The sequence below is a fragment of the Gekko japonicus genome, unplaced genomic scaffold (genome assembly GCF_001447785.1).
Source record: "Gekko japonicus isolate JY-2015 unplaced genomic scaffold, Gekko_japonicus_V1.1 scaffold483, whole genome shotgun sequence".
Taxonomy (NCBI): Eukaryota; Metazoa; Chordata; class Lepidosauria; order Squamata; family Gekkonidae; genus Gekko; species Gekko japonicus.
In genome coordinates this window covers 677,585-690,106 of record NW_015170904.1, presented here as the reverse complement: position 1 = coordinate 690,106, position 12,522 = coordinate 677,585, and the positions used below count along the sequence as shown (strand labels likewise).

The 12,522-nt window shown below is 42.4% G+C and overlaps 1 protein-coding gene across 2 annotated transcripts in view; it reads right to left on the bottom strand.

Moving 5' to 3' along the window:
- The window catches only part of FOXP1 (forkhead box P1), a 544,619-nt gene that overhangs the window by 136,418 nt on the left and 395,679 nt on the right, over positions 1-12,522 (bottom strand). For both annotated transcript variants that reach the window (XM_015418621.1, XM_015418622.1), the window contains exon 7: positions 7,980-8,139. In XM_015418621.1, the coding sequence (XP_015274107.1) occupies positions 7,980-8,139 (160 nt within the window). The remainder of the gene's footprint in view (positions 1-7,979; positions 8,140-12,522) is intronic.

Genomic DNA, 12,522 nt, shown 5'->3' with positions numbered 1-12,522 from the left:
TTTACTCAGTTGAAACAATAGTGAATGGACTTGTCTGTTGATGATAACATATTGATACTAGATCACAAGTCAACACCATTTTTATTTTGGGGGACAAACCGACATGAACAGAAGACTTCTGGTATTATTATTTCTTATTAGCCATTATGAGCTCTTCAGATGGATTGCTGTACTTTTTTTTAAATGAGAGAATGATACACTATAGCCTGATTTTTTTAACTAATTTTGAAGATAAAAAGGATTTTAAATATTGCAGACAGCCTCTCAGTATATCAAGAACAAAGGATGAATTAACAAGTCACAACACCTACAGCAGGGTTGGTTTGAACTTCATACGGAAGAGCAATTGGCTGCTAACGTTAATGACAGCTGTCTCTGTACAACATAATGGGAACAAAGCCCACAATTTTGATATAAAAGCCGGACAAATTGTATTTAATAGCAGCTGGGGCAGAGCATAGGCATTAGGATTACAGGTCAGATGCAATTAGGCGACAGAATCCAATTATGAGGTCACAAGAACTTAAGTGACATACGTGTCTCAAAAATTATTTCTGTTATGCACATTTTAAGCAAGCAAGCTTGCTTATTAAAAAAAAAAAAAAAGTAAGCACCCCAAGACGGCTTTATCTGACAACGATGAAACCTGTGCAAGAAGTTAGTTACTGGTTAATATACTTGAAAAGTTTATGATGTGTGCTGATCCTTAACTAATGGCAGAGTTTCAGTGGTAGGGATAATCGTAAAATCATTCCCAATAACGGCAAACTATTGAAAGTCATGTAATTTTCCCTTTAACAGAGAATATTTTTTAAATTAATTTTTTTTAAAAAATCTGGCTTCTAAAATGGTGCTCATAATTATTAGTGTTGCGCCAACTATTTGGCAAGTGTGAAATGAGAACTCTCTTATTTCTGCAAGCACAGAAAAAAGCACAATAAATATGCCAATCTTAACAATGTTTGCTTGATAGCAAGTTCTGGTCACACCAGGCTCAGGACATCTTTGTTTATTACCTGCCAGAAACACAAAATTTCCTTTTGCCTAAATTTTGTAGCTTGTTTCTGCATACTTAACTCTTGTTGTTTTGACTGCTTTTAAAATGGGGCTTGTTTTATCGCCGCCATAGCGTGCAGATGTAAAGTGTAGATTATTGATGCATATGAATAGAGAAACAAGCAAGATTACACAGAATATTATAAAACAGGATGTGCTGTTCTGCATTAGAGAATAAGCAAGCATCACTAGAAACAGGGGGAACTGTTTCAACGTATAGATTCTAAAACCGGGGGGTGGGGGAAGCCATGTAAACTGCGGTTGCTTTTGTCAGAGTCACCAATATCACTTGACATCTAAAACACGAGGCAACAATTGCTTTAACAGGATGCCTTTTAAAAACACATCCATACTTCCAGTTAGTAAAGGTTCTTTATGTACTTCACAACAGCTGCCAGTTATGAAAAAGGGTGCCTATAATATAAAGCATTCATTGCCAATTATTATTACAAACTGGCACTCTCAGACTCTCCGCTGCCTTTCTTTCTCCTAGGAGAAGTTTCTTCTTCATTATAAAAGAAAATGCAGGCAGTGGCTTAAAAAATGTATGTTGTGGGGACAGTTGACAGATTGCTGCGCGTGGAACTCGATTTCACAACCCCAGGTATTCACTGGCTCAAAGACAACTGGACGAGCTCAACCTTTTCATGTCCTTGTACCTCCATACCCAGGTGACCATGTTCAAGCAAGCAGAAAGTTGATTTAAACCTCATAATGACATCAGTTTTAAGCCATCAGATCTCTGTGTTAAAAAAAAAAGAAAAGAATGTGTTGTATTCTGACCTGCCTGAATTCTCAAGTTACCTTGTTTCTTCTCCTCTTCCCATAGGGACTCCACACTAATAAGTGAGATGAAGATAGGGGAGGGTAAATCACTATTTATTCTTTTTGCTGCTAGCCAGGCACTGAGTGAAATACCATTTGTTTATGTTTGTCCAATATTTGGTGCTTAGATGGGTACATCTCCCCCCACCTTTAAATATGCTTTTCCCTAATGTTGTCGGAACCAACAGTTACACTATACCGCGAAACCTATCAATCAATGCCACGACTGTTGAATTACCTACTGGTGTCTCTGATGTGTTGCTGCACAGATTACACTTCATGCATCACCACATTCATTTCTTTCACATTACACATGAGCGTGTCTTGTCACTACCCAATTGCCCTCTTTTGGACAGCTTAACTGATGTACTATACAATGAACCTCACCAAGCAAACTTAATAGTAGAGGAAGTGTGGGAAAAAAAAATTAGAAAGGCTGAAGCCAGAGTCCAGTCGATGGGTGTGTAAGAACAGCTTGTGATGTTTCCTACTAATAAATCTGAAGGTATAATTAACTTGTGCTATAATATTTTACATGTACGGAATTGCACTAGCCTACGCGACTTCTCTTTCATTTTTGTTCCCAAGGAGCTTTTTTTTAAAAAAAGTTAATTTCTGAAATGTTCATAACATCAATAACAAACCAGGAGCTTAGCAAATTTCCAGTGGCCCTCCTCCTCTTGAGAACAATAGGACCCGAACGTGTAACAACTGCCTCTTTCATAACGCCTCTAATGAATTTATGACTGCAGATTTATATACACTTAGACCAGCGGCAGGTCTTGAGGGACACGGGAAGGATCTGTGGCCTGCTGGGAGAGTGCTTTGCATGCAGAAGGATCCAGGTTCAATCCCCAGCATCTCCAGTTAAAAGAATCAGGTAGCAGGAGATGCAAAAGACCCTCCAAGTGGGGACTTTGGAAACCTGCTGCCAGACACAACAGTCACCGTGATACATCAAGGGCCTGGTTCAGTATAAGGCAGCTTCAGGTGTGTAATATCCTTTCTCCACTGCTGAGCTTCACTGCAGGGGGGGGAAGCAATAAATACGTAAGAAGATCAGTGTTCAGATAGATGGGGCCCTCCTGCTTCACTCACTGACTCCACCCCACACAATGAGGAGAGCAAGGAAAGGGCAGAGGAAGGAACAGACATCTTCTCAGTCTCAAACAGCAGCTTGGGGACAACTAAACAACCACTTTGACAATAAAAGTAACTGGCTGGCTAAGAAAGAGAGTACTGCTTGTACGATAGGCTCGTTCGGGACAGAATGGGTTGCGACTTGCAAGCCACATAATCCTTGTTCTCTCACACAGCAAACATAAATATAGAAAGAGGAAGGGCAGGGGAGCAAATTCACTACAAGTGTTGACAACTAGTGGAAGCCTTAAGGCTTTGACTAAACCAGAGCAGTCAACTGAGTTAAATGAAGCTTTTGAGCTGACTATTCAAATTTAGCATTTAGGGGGGGGGGGGGGGGGGGGGGGAGAATATATCTCTGCAAAACAGTGACGTTATGCTTTACAGACTTAACTTCTCACTAAGGCACGCATAGGCCAAACAAAACCGCTTGAACTGGGGTTAATCTGGAGGGTTTATTTAAAACAAAAAGTGCATGTATTTATTTAAAATATCTTTACACCACCTCTCCAAATTTATTTAAGACAGTTTTTATGCACAGAGAAACCCCTTCTAAAGACAGGAAGAGCGCAGGAGACAGACAGCTATTGTTCAGTCTCCCTAAAACAGCAAAGTGCCACAGAGCAAACAAGACCCAAGTGGGACTGTACACCTCTACCGAAGGGCTCCATCCCTGTCTCTCTCTGAAGATGTTATCCCACCTTTTAGCACTGCCAACTTTTCGGCCAGCATCTATACCTGCACCTTTAGCAGCTGCTGACATCAGTAGGAAACGACACTCATTTCTGTATTGTGAGGCACAGAAGCAGGCCTGGCACTGAAGTTACCCCCCCCACCCCCACCCCCCCCGTTGGAAATCCCAGCACATAATGTGCATGAGGAAGTTCGTTTTTTGACAGGAAGCCTGAGGGCAGGGATCATCTTTTCTTAATGATACTTTTTGTATAGCACCCAACTATTAGGCACCTTATAAATAATAAATATTATTATTACTACTACTACAAGGAGTCGTAACGTGCTTACAGAAGGCATGCAAGGGAAGCAGGAAAATACCTCTCATTGTGGTTAATTTTAATGAACTTAATTCCACTTTGCCGTGTTTGCAAAGAACATTAGATGGGATATACTTATAAATGTTCCAGTCTGGTTTGTCCTCAGAGCAACTCTGTAAGGTTAAAAAAGGAGTATTCACATTCTACAGGTGAAGAAACTGAAAGCAGAGACCCAAAAAGTGGCTTGTCTGAGGACATGAAGCCTAATATCAAGTCCCACTGAGTTGCAACCAATTTATTGCAATCTCAGGAAAGGGCTTTCAGGGCAAGTGAGAAGCAGCGGTGGGTTACCATTGCCTTCCTCTGCAGAGTCTTCCTTCCAAGTACTGATCCTGATTAGCTTACAAGATCTGATGAGATGCCACCTTCTCTCCCAGATCCTATGTTTACTAAGAAGTAAACTGACACATTTCAGTGGGGAATACTCACAGGTTCTGCATGCTCAGGAGTACAAAGCCTAGATGAACAAGTCTCTCAGAATCCAATCCGTTTAATGGTCGACAATAGAACCAAGTAAAATCTACGCATAGATATCCCATGATAACAAGCACTCCTGTAGTAACATTCACATTAGATTACTGCAATGTTCCCTATGTGGGGCTGCCTTCAAGGAATGAAGTTTCTGAACAAATAATTCAGAACAAAGACTGCTGTGAGTGGTACAGCCCCTTGGGAACTCATCTAGCCAGTTTTGAAGAAATTTCACTGCCATTTTGTTTCCAAATACCATTCTAAGCACTGGTTTTTACCTTTGTAAAGCCCTATGTGGCTTGTGACCAGAGTACCTTATAGATTTCCATATAAACAGGTTTAGATGGTTGTCAAAGGCCTTATTCTTTATACCCTATTTTTGGATATGAGATGGGAAGTTGTTAGAGAAAGAGTAGGACCTCACCTGTAGAATTCCTTCTGAGGCAGACGCTGGAACTTGCCCCTTTGACTGATAGGGGGCAGGTGAAGACTAGGGTTGCCAGGTCCCTTCGCTGAAGGGCCCTTTAAATCTTTCAGCAGGGAGGGAGGGGGCAGTCACTAGTTGTAGCTCCGCTCACAAAAAGACTCTTGGGGGTGGGGCGGATTGAAGCCCCCAGAAGCAGCAACCCTCGTGAAGACATTCCGTTTTCTCAGAACTTTGGCAACAATTACTGTTACTTGGTGGTTGTATTGTTCTTGTTTTTAACTGCTGTTAAAAATGCTGGCTGTCATTTTGCATATTTTGAAATTTCAGACACTTTCAAGAATTATGTTTCATTATATTTTAACTGCTGAGAACACTGGTTGCGGGTTGGATTACATGTATTTTAAATAAATAAATGAATGACTAAGAATTTAGTATTCTGCCAAACAAGTCGGGTGGGGAATCAAAAATAAAGTTAAGGCTGTTTTGTTAGGAAACTGAGCTGTGCTACAACTGATCCAAGACTTCATCATTACTACAACTACTTTTCTATCATGCTTCCTTAGAACAGCTATTTAAGAAATGGTCAACCCACCCCACTTAGTAAGCTGCTCCTCCTCTTCTTCCTTCCATTTCATTAGTGCTGCTTCTGCTTTCACCTTCCACACCTCTCTAGCCTTACTTGCATTCAGACAAGACATAGAGGCACAGCCTTGCAGCCAAGTCCTGTGCAGTGCCCCAAATATTCATTTTTTAAAAAAGTTACTAAGACAACTATCTGTTATTGGGCAAACGATTGTTTGTGTTTGGTTTTTTGCCATTAAGTTGCAGCCAACTCATGGTGGCCCTGTAGGGTTTTCAAGGCAAGAGATTTTCAAGGCAAGAGATGTTTGCTATGGCCTGCCTCTGCGTAGCAGCAACCTGGTATTCCTTAGTGGTCTCCCGTCCAATACTGATCAGGGTCGACTCTGCTTAGCTTTGAGACATGATGAGATCGGGCTAGCCTGGGCTATCCAAGTTAGGGCTGTAAAAAGGTAAAGGTAAAGGTTCCCTTGCTCAAAAGCCAGTCGAGTCCGACTCTAGGGTTGCGGTGCTCATCTCCATTTCAAAGCCGAAAAGCCAGTGCTGTCCGAAGACGTTTCCGTGGTCATGTGGCCGGCATGACTAAACACCAAAGCGCACGGAACGCTGTTACCTTCCCACCGAAGGGGTACCTATTTATCTACTTGCAATTTCTTGCTTTCGAACTGCTAGGTTGGCAGGAGCTGGAACTAGAGACGGGAGCTCACTCCGTCATGCGGCAACTCGGGTCGAACTGCTGAACTACTGACCTTCTACAGCCTGCAGTTCAGTGTCTTAACCACTTGAGCCACCGCAGCTGCAAATTAGGGCTGTAAGGCTATAAAAATGTTCAAGTTAAAAAGAGTTCCTCATCAGTGGAACTCTTAAGTTTCTTGTTCATGAGGCAACAGAAGCTCATTAATAGAGGTGTGCAATTTTTTTTAACGGGTATTTTTCAGTTCAGGTCTTTTGGACCCTCAAAAAATTCAGGATTCCTGAATCATCCCAGATCCAAATACCGATATGGTATTGGGATCTGGGATTTTTCAGAAATCCTGAATTTTTTCCGGTCCAATAGACCAGAACTGGAAAAAAGCCTACCAGCCCAATCCTGGTAGGAGAAGGCAGGAGCTGTAGGGGAAGGCAGAGCTGAGCTGGCGAGGAGTGATTGGCTCCCCACGGGCACAGCCAATCCCAGCTGGGCTGCCCTCTCCTGCAGCCTGGTTTAAACTGGGCAGCAGGAGAAAGCAGCCCAGAGCTGCACCAGCAGGGAGCTCTCAACTCCCCACTGACTCAGCTGATCTTGGGCTGGCTTCTCTTGAAGCCCAGTTTAAACCAGGCTGCAAGAGAAGCCAGCCACAGCTGAGGTGGTGGAGAACTCTCAGCTCCCTGCCACACTGGCTGATCCTCAGGCTGACTTCTGCAGTCCCTTTAAATATTAAAGGGACTGCATATGCCTGCCTGACAAACAGCTGAGCTGTTGTTTTCAGATCTACCAGAAAATTCCTGAATGTATCTGTGATTTTCTTGGGATTTGGGGGAGAAAACCCAGATACATTTGGGAAGCCAGAATATTCCCAAAAGATACTGATAAGGTATTTCTCAGGTATATTTTCGACTTGGGTAGATCCAAATGCACACCCTTACTGGTTAACTTGCTTTTTTAAAGAAAGTTCTCTGTAAGCAACACTTATCTGTAAAGACATCCTAACTTGCACTAATAAGCTCATAAAGCTAAGAACAACAACAATGCAGCTGGGTGTTACAGGGGGGTTTTCAAACTTGGTACAAGAAGCTGTGGAATCAGTTCATTATGGAAAGCATCACTGATAAAGTTAACAGAAATAAAAGGAACGTCGTACATTTTGGGTTCGAAGCCAAATGGTTGCCAATTTTAGAAGCTCTATCAGACAAAAAATTTATTTCAGCATCCTGGGATAACTATGTTAAATGGTTGTGAGGGTTTTTTTATGGTTCAAATAAAGTACAGTAAGTAGGCTTTGGTAAAACTTGAATTGTGGGTAGTACTTTGTGTTTAATATGGTTAGATATATCATTGAATGTCTACAGATATTCTTGAGGGCAGAAGACACTTGGTTGTATCTAAGGCAACAAACAGTACAGGCATCAATTACAAATTGAGGCTAAAATAAGTCACTTTGTTCAAAGATTTATTGAAGAATGTATCATTCTTTAAAGCTTACTTTTTTGTAATTAGTGTGTTGGTTTGAATGTATAACTGTTCTTATGACCTTTATGTATATTTTTATTCGTTTTATTGTTTTAATCCTACCAATAAAATGTTAATGAGAAAAAGACCCAAACTCTGGTTCTCCAAGAAGCTTGTTAAGCTATAAACTAGAACAGTGTGAGACATTAAGAACTGCTGGCCAACTTACTGTGAACCCTGGAGAAGCTTCATGACACAAAACGGTAGCCTTGGAGCTTACCTTGGGTGAGAGGCTGCAATGGCAAGGTGGGCTGGCCTGGTTGAATTGTTAGCAGACCTTGGCGTTGCAAAGATAGGAGGTGCTGCTGCTGCAGTTGTTGCATCTGTAAAAGCTGTTGTTGAAAGGCCAACTGCTGGGAAGTCACCTGTTGTTGCTGGGGCTGTAAAGCAAAACATAAGAAGGGGGGGGAGAGGAGGAAATTAAGTAATTGCAAGAGTCTTTTAGCATTCTATTTCAAATATACTGTCCATAAAATCAAAGGAGGAGGATGTTATTAAAAGCATTATATAAGTGGCTAAAGTGTCAGACTAGGACTAGGGAAACGCAAGTTTGCATCTCCACTCTGCCATGAAACTCACTGGGTGGCTCATCCTTTCCTCTCAGCATCACCTACCTCCAAGGATTGTTGTGAGGATAAAAGAGAAGAGGGGAGAACTATGAACACTGCCTTGAGGTATGCATGAGGGCAGGCAGGATATAAATTAGACAGAGGATAAACAGAGGGATGATAAGATACTGACTGGACATCTTGAAAGCCTAGTTCTGTAAAGCAGGCTTCCACAGGTTGTGACTTACCTAGCCAAACATGACCCACCTATTGCACTCGGAGCTTGAAAACAGTCTGGGAAACACATATCTTCGGGACTACCTCTCCTGGTATACCCCCTGAAGAGCGTTACACTCAGCAGATAAGAACTTACTGGTGGTCCCCAGCCTGAGAGACATTCGCCTGTCCTCAACCAGGGCCAGGGTATTTTCTGCCCTGGCCCCAACCTAGTGGAACTCCCTGCTGAATAACATGGGAACCAATGCAATTCCGCAGGGCCTGTAAGGCAGAGATGTTCCACCAGGTGTTCAGTTGAGGATAGTGATAGTTCCCATTTGGCTAGCTCTCCTGCCCCTCCACCCCGAGGCAGTGGCACAATCGGTAGTTAATATAATCTTATCAGAATGTTTATTGTATATTTTCATATTCTTATTGTTTTAACTGTTAAATTAATATATTGCTGCTTTTATTGATGTACTCTGCCCTGAGCCCTGCTTTCCAGTGAAGGGCAGTTTAAAAATCTAATTTAATAAATTAGAAAAATAAAATAATAAAATTGTATTTTGATGATTCTCTGGGGTTAAAACCTCAAGGCATACTCAACAGGCTTCATGGATCACAAGCCGTGCAAGTCTTTGCAAATTATTTATTTACTCTATTATACTTTGCCTTTCTACCCAAAGCAGCTCATGTCATTCTCTTCTGCTTCATTTTATCCTCACAATAACCCTGTGAGGCAGGTTAGCCTGAGACTTTGTCTGGCTCAAGGCCACCCAGTTTCATAGCCGATCCAAAAGCTACTGGTTGGTTTTCGGGCACTACTTATCTTAAGGCCATGCTTGATTTCTACCCTTTTAATTGCTTCATAATGTTTATATCCAGTTTTCTAGGTAATAAGTTTCATAAAGGGCTTGACAACAAGTACTGTATTTGTCCAAAAACAATTCAAGACTAACCACCCTTCACAAAATTTAGGCTGCACACAAAGATGTGAATCTTTCAGAGCAACATGCATGGTCCTCTCTCACTTTATTCTCACCAGAGGCTTTTGAGGCAGGACTAGCTGGGACTTCCTAGTTCAAGATGGCCTTCGTGGCTCAGAAGGGATTTGAAATACCTTATAACAAGTTTTGTGTAAGTTCCCTGTATCAGCTAAAATATATCTAGCTCCGAACCATCTACGCTGACAAAAAGAGGTTCTACACATTTTCAGACAGAGGGAGATGTCTCTCAGTCCCAAGATCAATTGAACTGGAGATTTTACCTTTGGATCATCTATATGCGAAGCAGGCTACTACTAAAGAAGGGTTCCTTTAGTGGACAGAATGATTGGGAACAGAGAGCAACTGTGGTAACCCCAGTCTAGTAGTGTCCCAAGTATTCTTCTCTTTTCTTGTGTGTAAGGGAACATCTGCTTTTCACTGCAATGGGGAAAAGTAAAGCGCTGTTCTTTCAAGTATCGCAGAGGAAAAGAAGTCATCCACAAAAGCCATTGGCTTATGACTTTAAGAGGCTTCAGAAAGCAACATGGCCCAGCAGCAGACCCATGGGGACTGAAGGTGCTAGAGGAAGCAGCCGTGGCCAAGGGAAGGACCCAATGAACAACAGTGGTCAGCTAGGGTCTGACTCTGCATGGTCTGAAGAGAAAACATAGGGACTGTGGAGGGCCCAGGCAAGCAACAGTGGCTTGCTAAGGTATGGCTCTGGAGTCAGGTAGGTTGTGCGCAGCATTAACACACAATGAAAAAAAAACAATTTAAAAACAAATGTTTAAAACATAAAAGCAGGACAATTCCCAAGGTGTAAACTAAGTCATCCTGTCTCAGGGTGGTCTGATTTAAATCGAAACAAAGGGGGGGGGGGGAAGAGGCCAATTTAAAATAAAAATATCCATTACCATTTCAATAGTTTCAAAAATAAAAGTGGCACTTATTGGTGGCTATAATAATATATGTATGCTTTAAAACTCAACAAATCTTCATACAGCTTCAGATAAAACACTATGCAACTTAGTATTTTTAGTATTTTAGAAAATTACACACAATACTTTATTCTTAGATGATTTAATGCTCATCATTTACAACATGAAGACATTTTTGTAGACTGGTGTGGACTGGCATAAACTCTAGAAGGCATTTCTTCTCTCCAAGCTTCTTTTCTTCTTTAGTTTGCCCCTTTACACCTTAGTCATATAATTGCCCTGCCTCACAGAACTATACGATCTCAACCACAAGACAGACCTGACTGTAGTGTCTGGGAAAAGCAGGAATAAAAAAAAAAAGTCATCCTTGATAGATTAGTGGACAACTTATGGTGTCTTGCTACTTGTTGGCCTCAAGTATCAAGCCAGAATATAAACTCATGGACTACTGAGCTGTATGATGATTGACAGACATTTTCCACACAGCTTGCTGTATTTTTTTTTTAAAGCAGCTTTGTGTAAATATCATAAGAGGATCATACATTTCAGTTAAAGAGATTATGGCTTGGAGCCCATTTCTGCCACTAAAAGGAAGTGCTTCCACCGGGGTAAGCAGAGGCTTACTGATTCAGCCTCTGCTTTGCATGCAGAATGTTCCAGGTTCAATCCCTAGCACTTCCAGTTAAAAGCCTCTGGGGAGCCTCTCCTAACTGGAGGAGACGATACAGGCCTTGGTAGACGGAAAGGTCTAAACAAGTGCAGGGGAGCTGCATGTACTCAGGAGAGGGTAACATTTGCCAAATCTACCCTCCCACTGCAGAACCCTACTTCACCTGCACACATTTCCTGGGTGCCAGTAGATGCACAGGGGCATGATTTCAGGAGGCACAGCCCACCACAGACTACAAAGGCAACCCTGCTCCTAGTAGATGCTAATGCAGCATTTTGAAAGGTGTCAGTGGCAGACTGGAATGTGCTCCTGGAATGACTCCAGTCTTTATAGGTTAGAAACCTTAAATTGTGCCCTGAAACATACAATCAATAGGCAAACAGCAGCATTTTGAACAAACTGGTATAATACTGAGTGCATTATAGTAGTGTATGATAGATGTTACCAAGACATGAATGACAATGGATAAAGCTCCAATTTTAACAGTGCAACTGGCAAATCATCTGACGCTGAAAAAAGGCATTCCAGCCCAAAGTCACTGTCCAAGCTTTCAGAAGTTTCTTTAGGGACATGACTGTTCCATGGGGTCTCAATGAAAAACAGATAGGGATGCCATCAACAGATTGACACCACACTCCACTAAACCAGAAAATCTGTTGCAGTGGAGATTTACAAGGAGAAGGCAGGGGATGAGACTGATCCCTGAGGAATACTATAAAATAATTCTAGTGGAGAACAACTATCCTTCAATAGTACCTTCCCCTTAAGAAGCACCAGGGTGACTACAAATGGTAGAGAGTTGACCCCAGAAGAATACCACAGACCTTACAACTCCTGAGAAATCCAGGAGAAACTCTTCCAGAATAGTTGTAATTTTTAAAGTATTTTGGCCCCGGTCACACGGAGAATTAGGTACGTGGAGGGGACGGATTAAGGGCGGATCAAACTGGCGCGACCAGATGCCAACATCTGGCAAGCGTCGCGCACCTGCCCCTAACTCGTTGCATCCGGCTGAAAATGCGGATCAAAAAGGTACTAGGGAAAATGGAGTACCTACCAGAAGTTCCGCAGCAACAGCGGGCGTGGGATCGCGGATGCGCCAGCAGCCCATAGCATCCTGTAGCCGTCTGTGACCTGCACATGCGCACTAACACTGGACCGCCGTGTGGCCTCGCTGGGACTACACCATTGCCTCCCCAATGTGATCGGGTGCCGATGGAGGGAGAACGGAGCCGCGGGGGAGCGTAACATCGCACTCCCGTGCTTCTTTTAGCTCCGCATCTAATATGCCTCCCTTTCCCGACGGATTTTCCCGCTCGTGTGACCGGGACCTTTAATGCTGTTTAATCCAATTATATTGTATTTACCTTTGATGTAAGCCAACCTAAGCCCTGCTTGTAGGGAA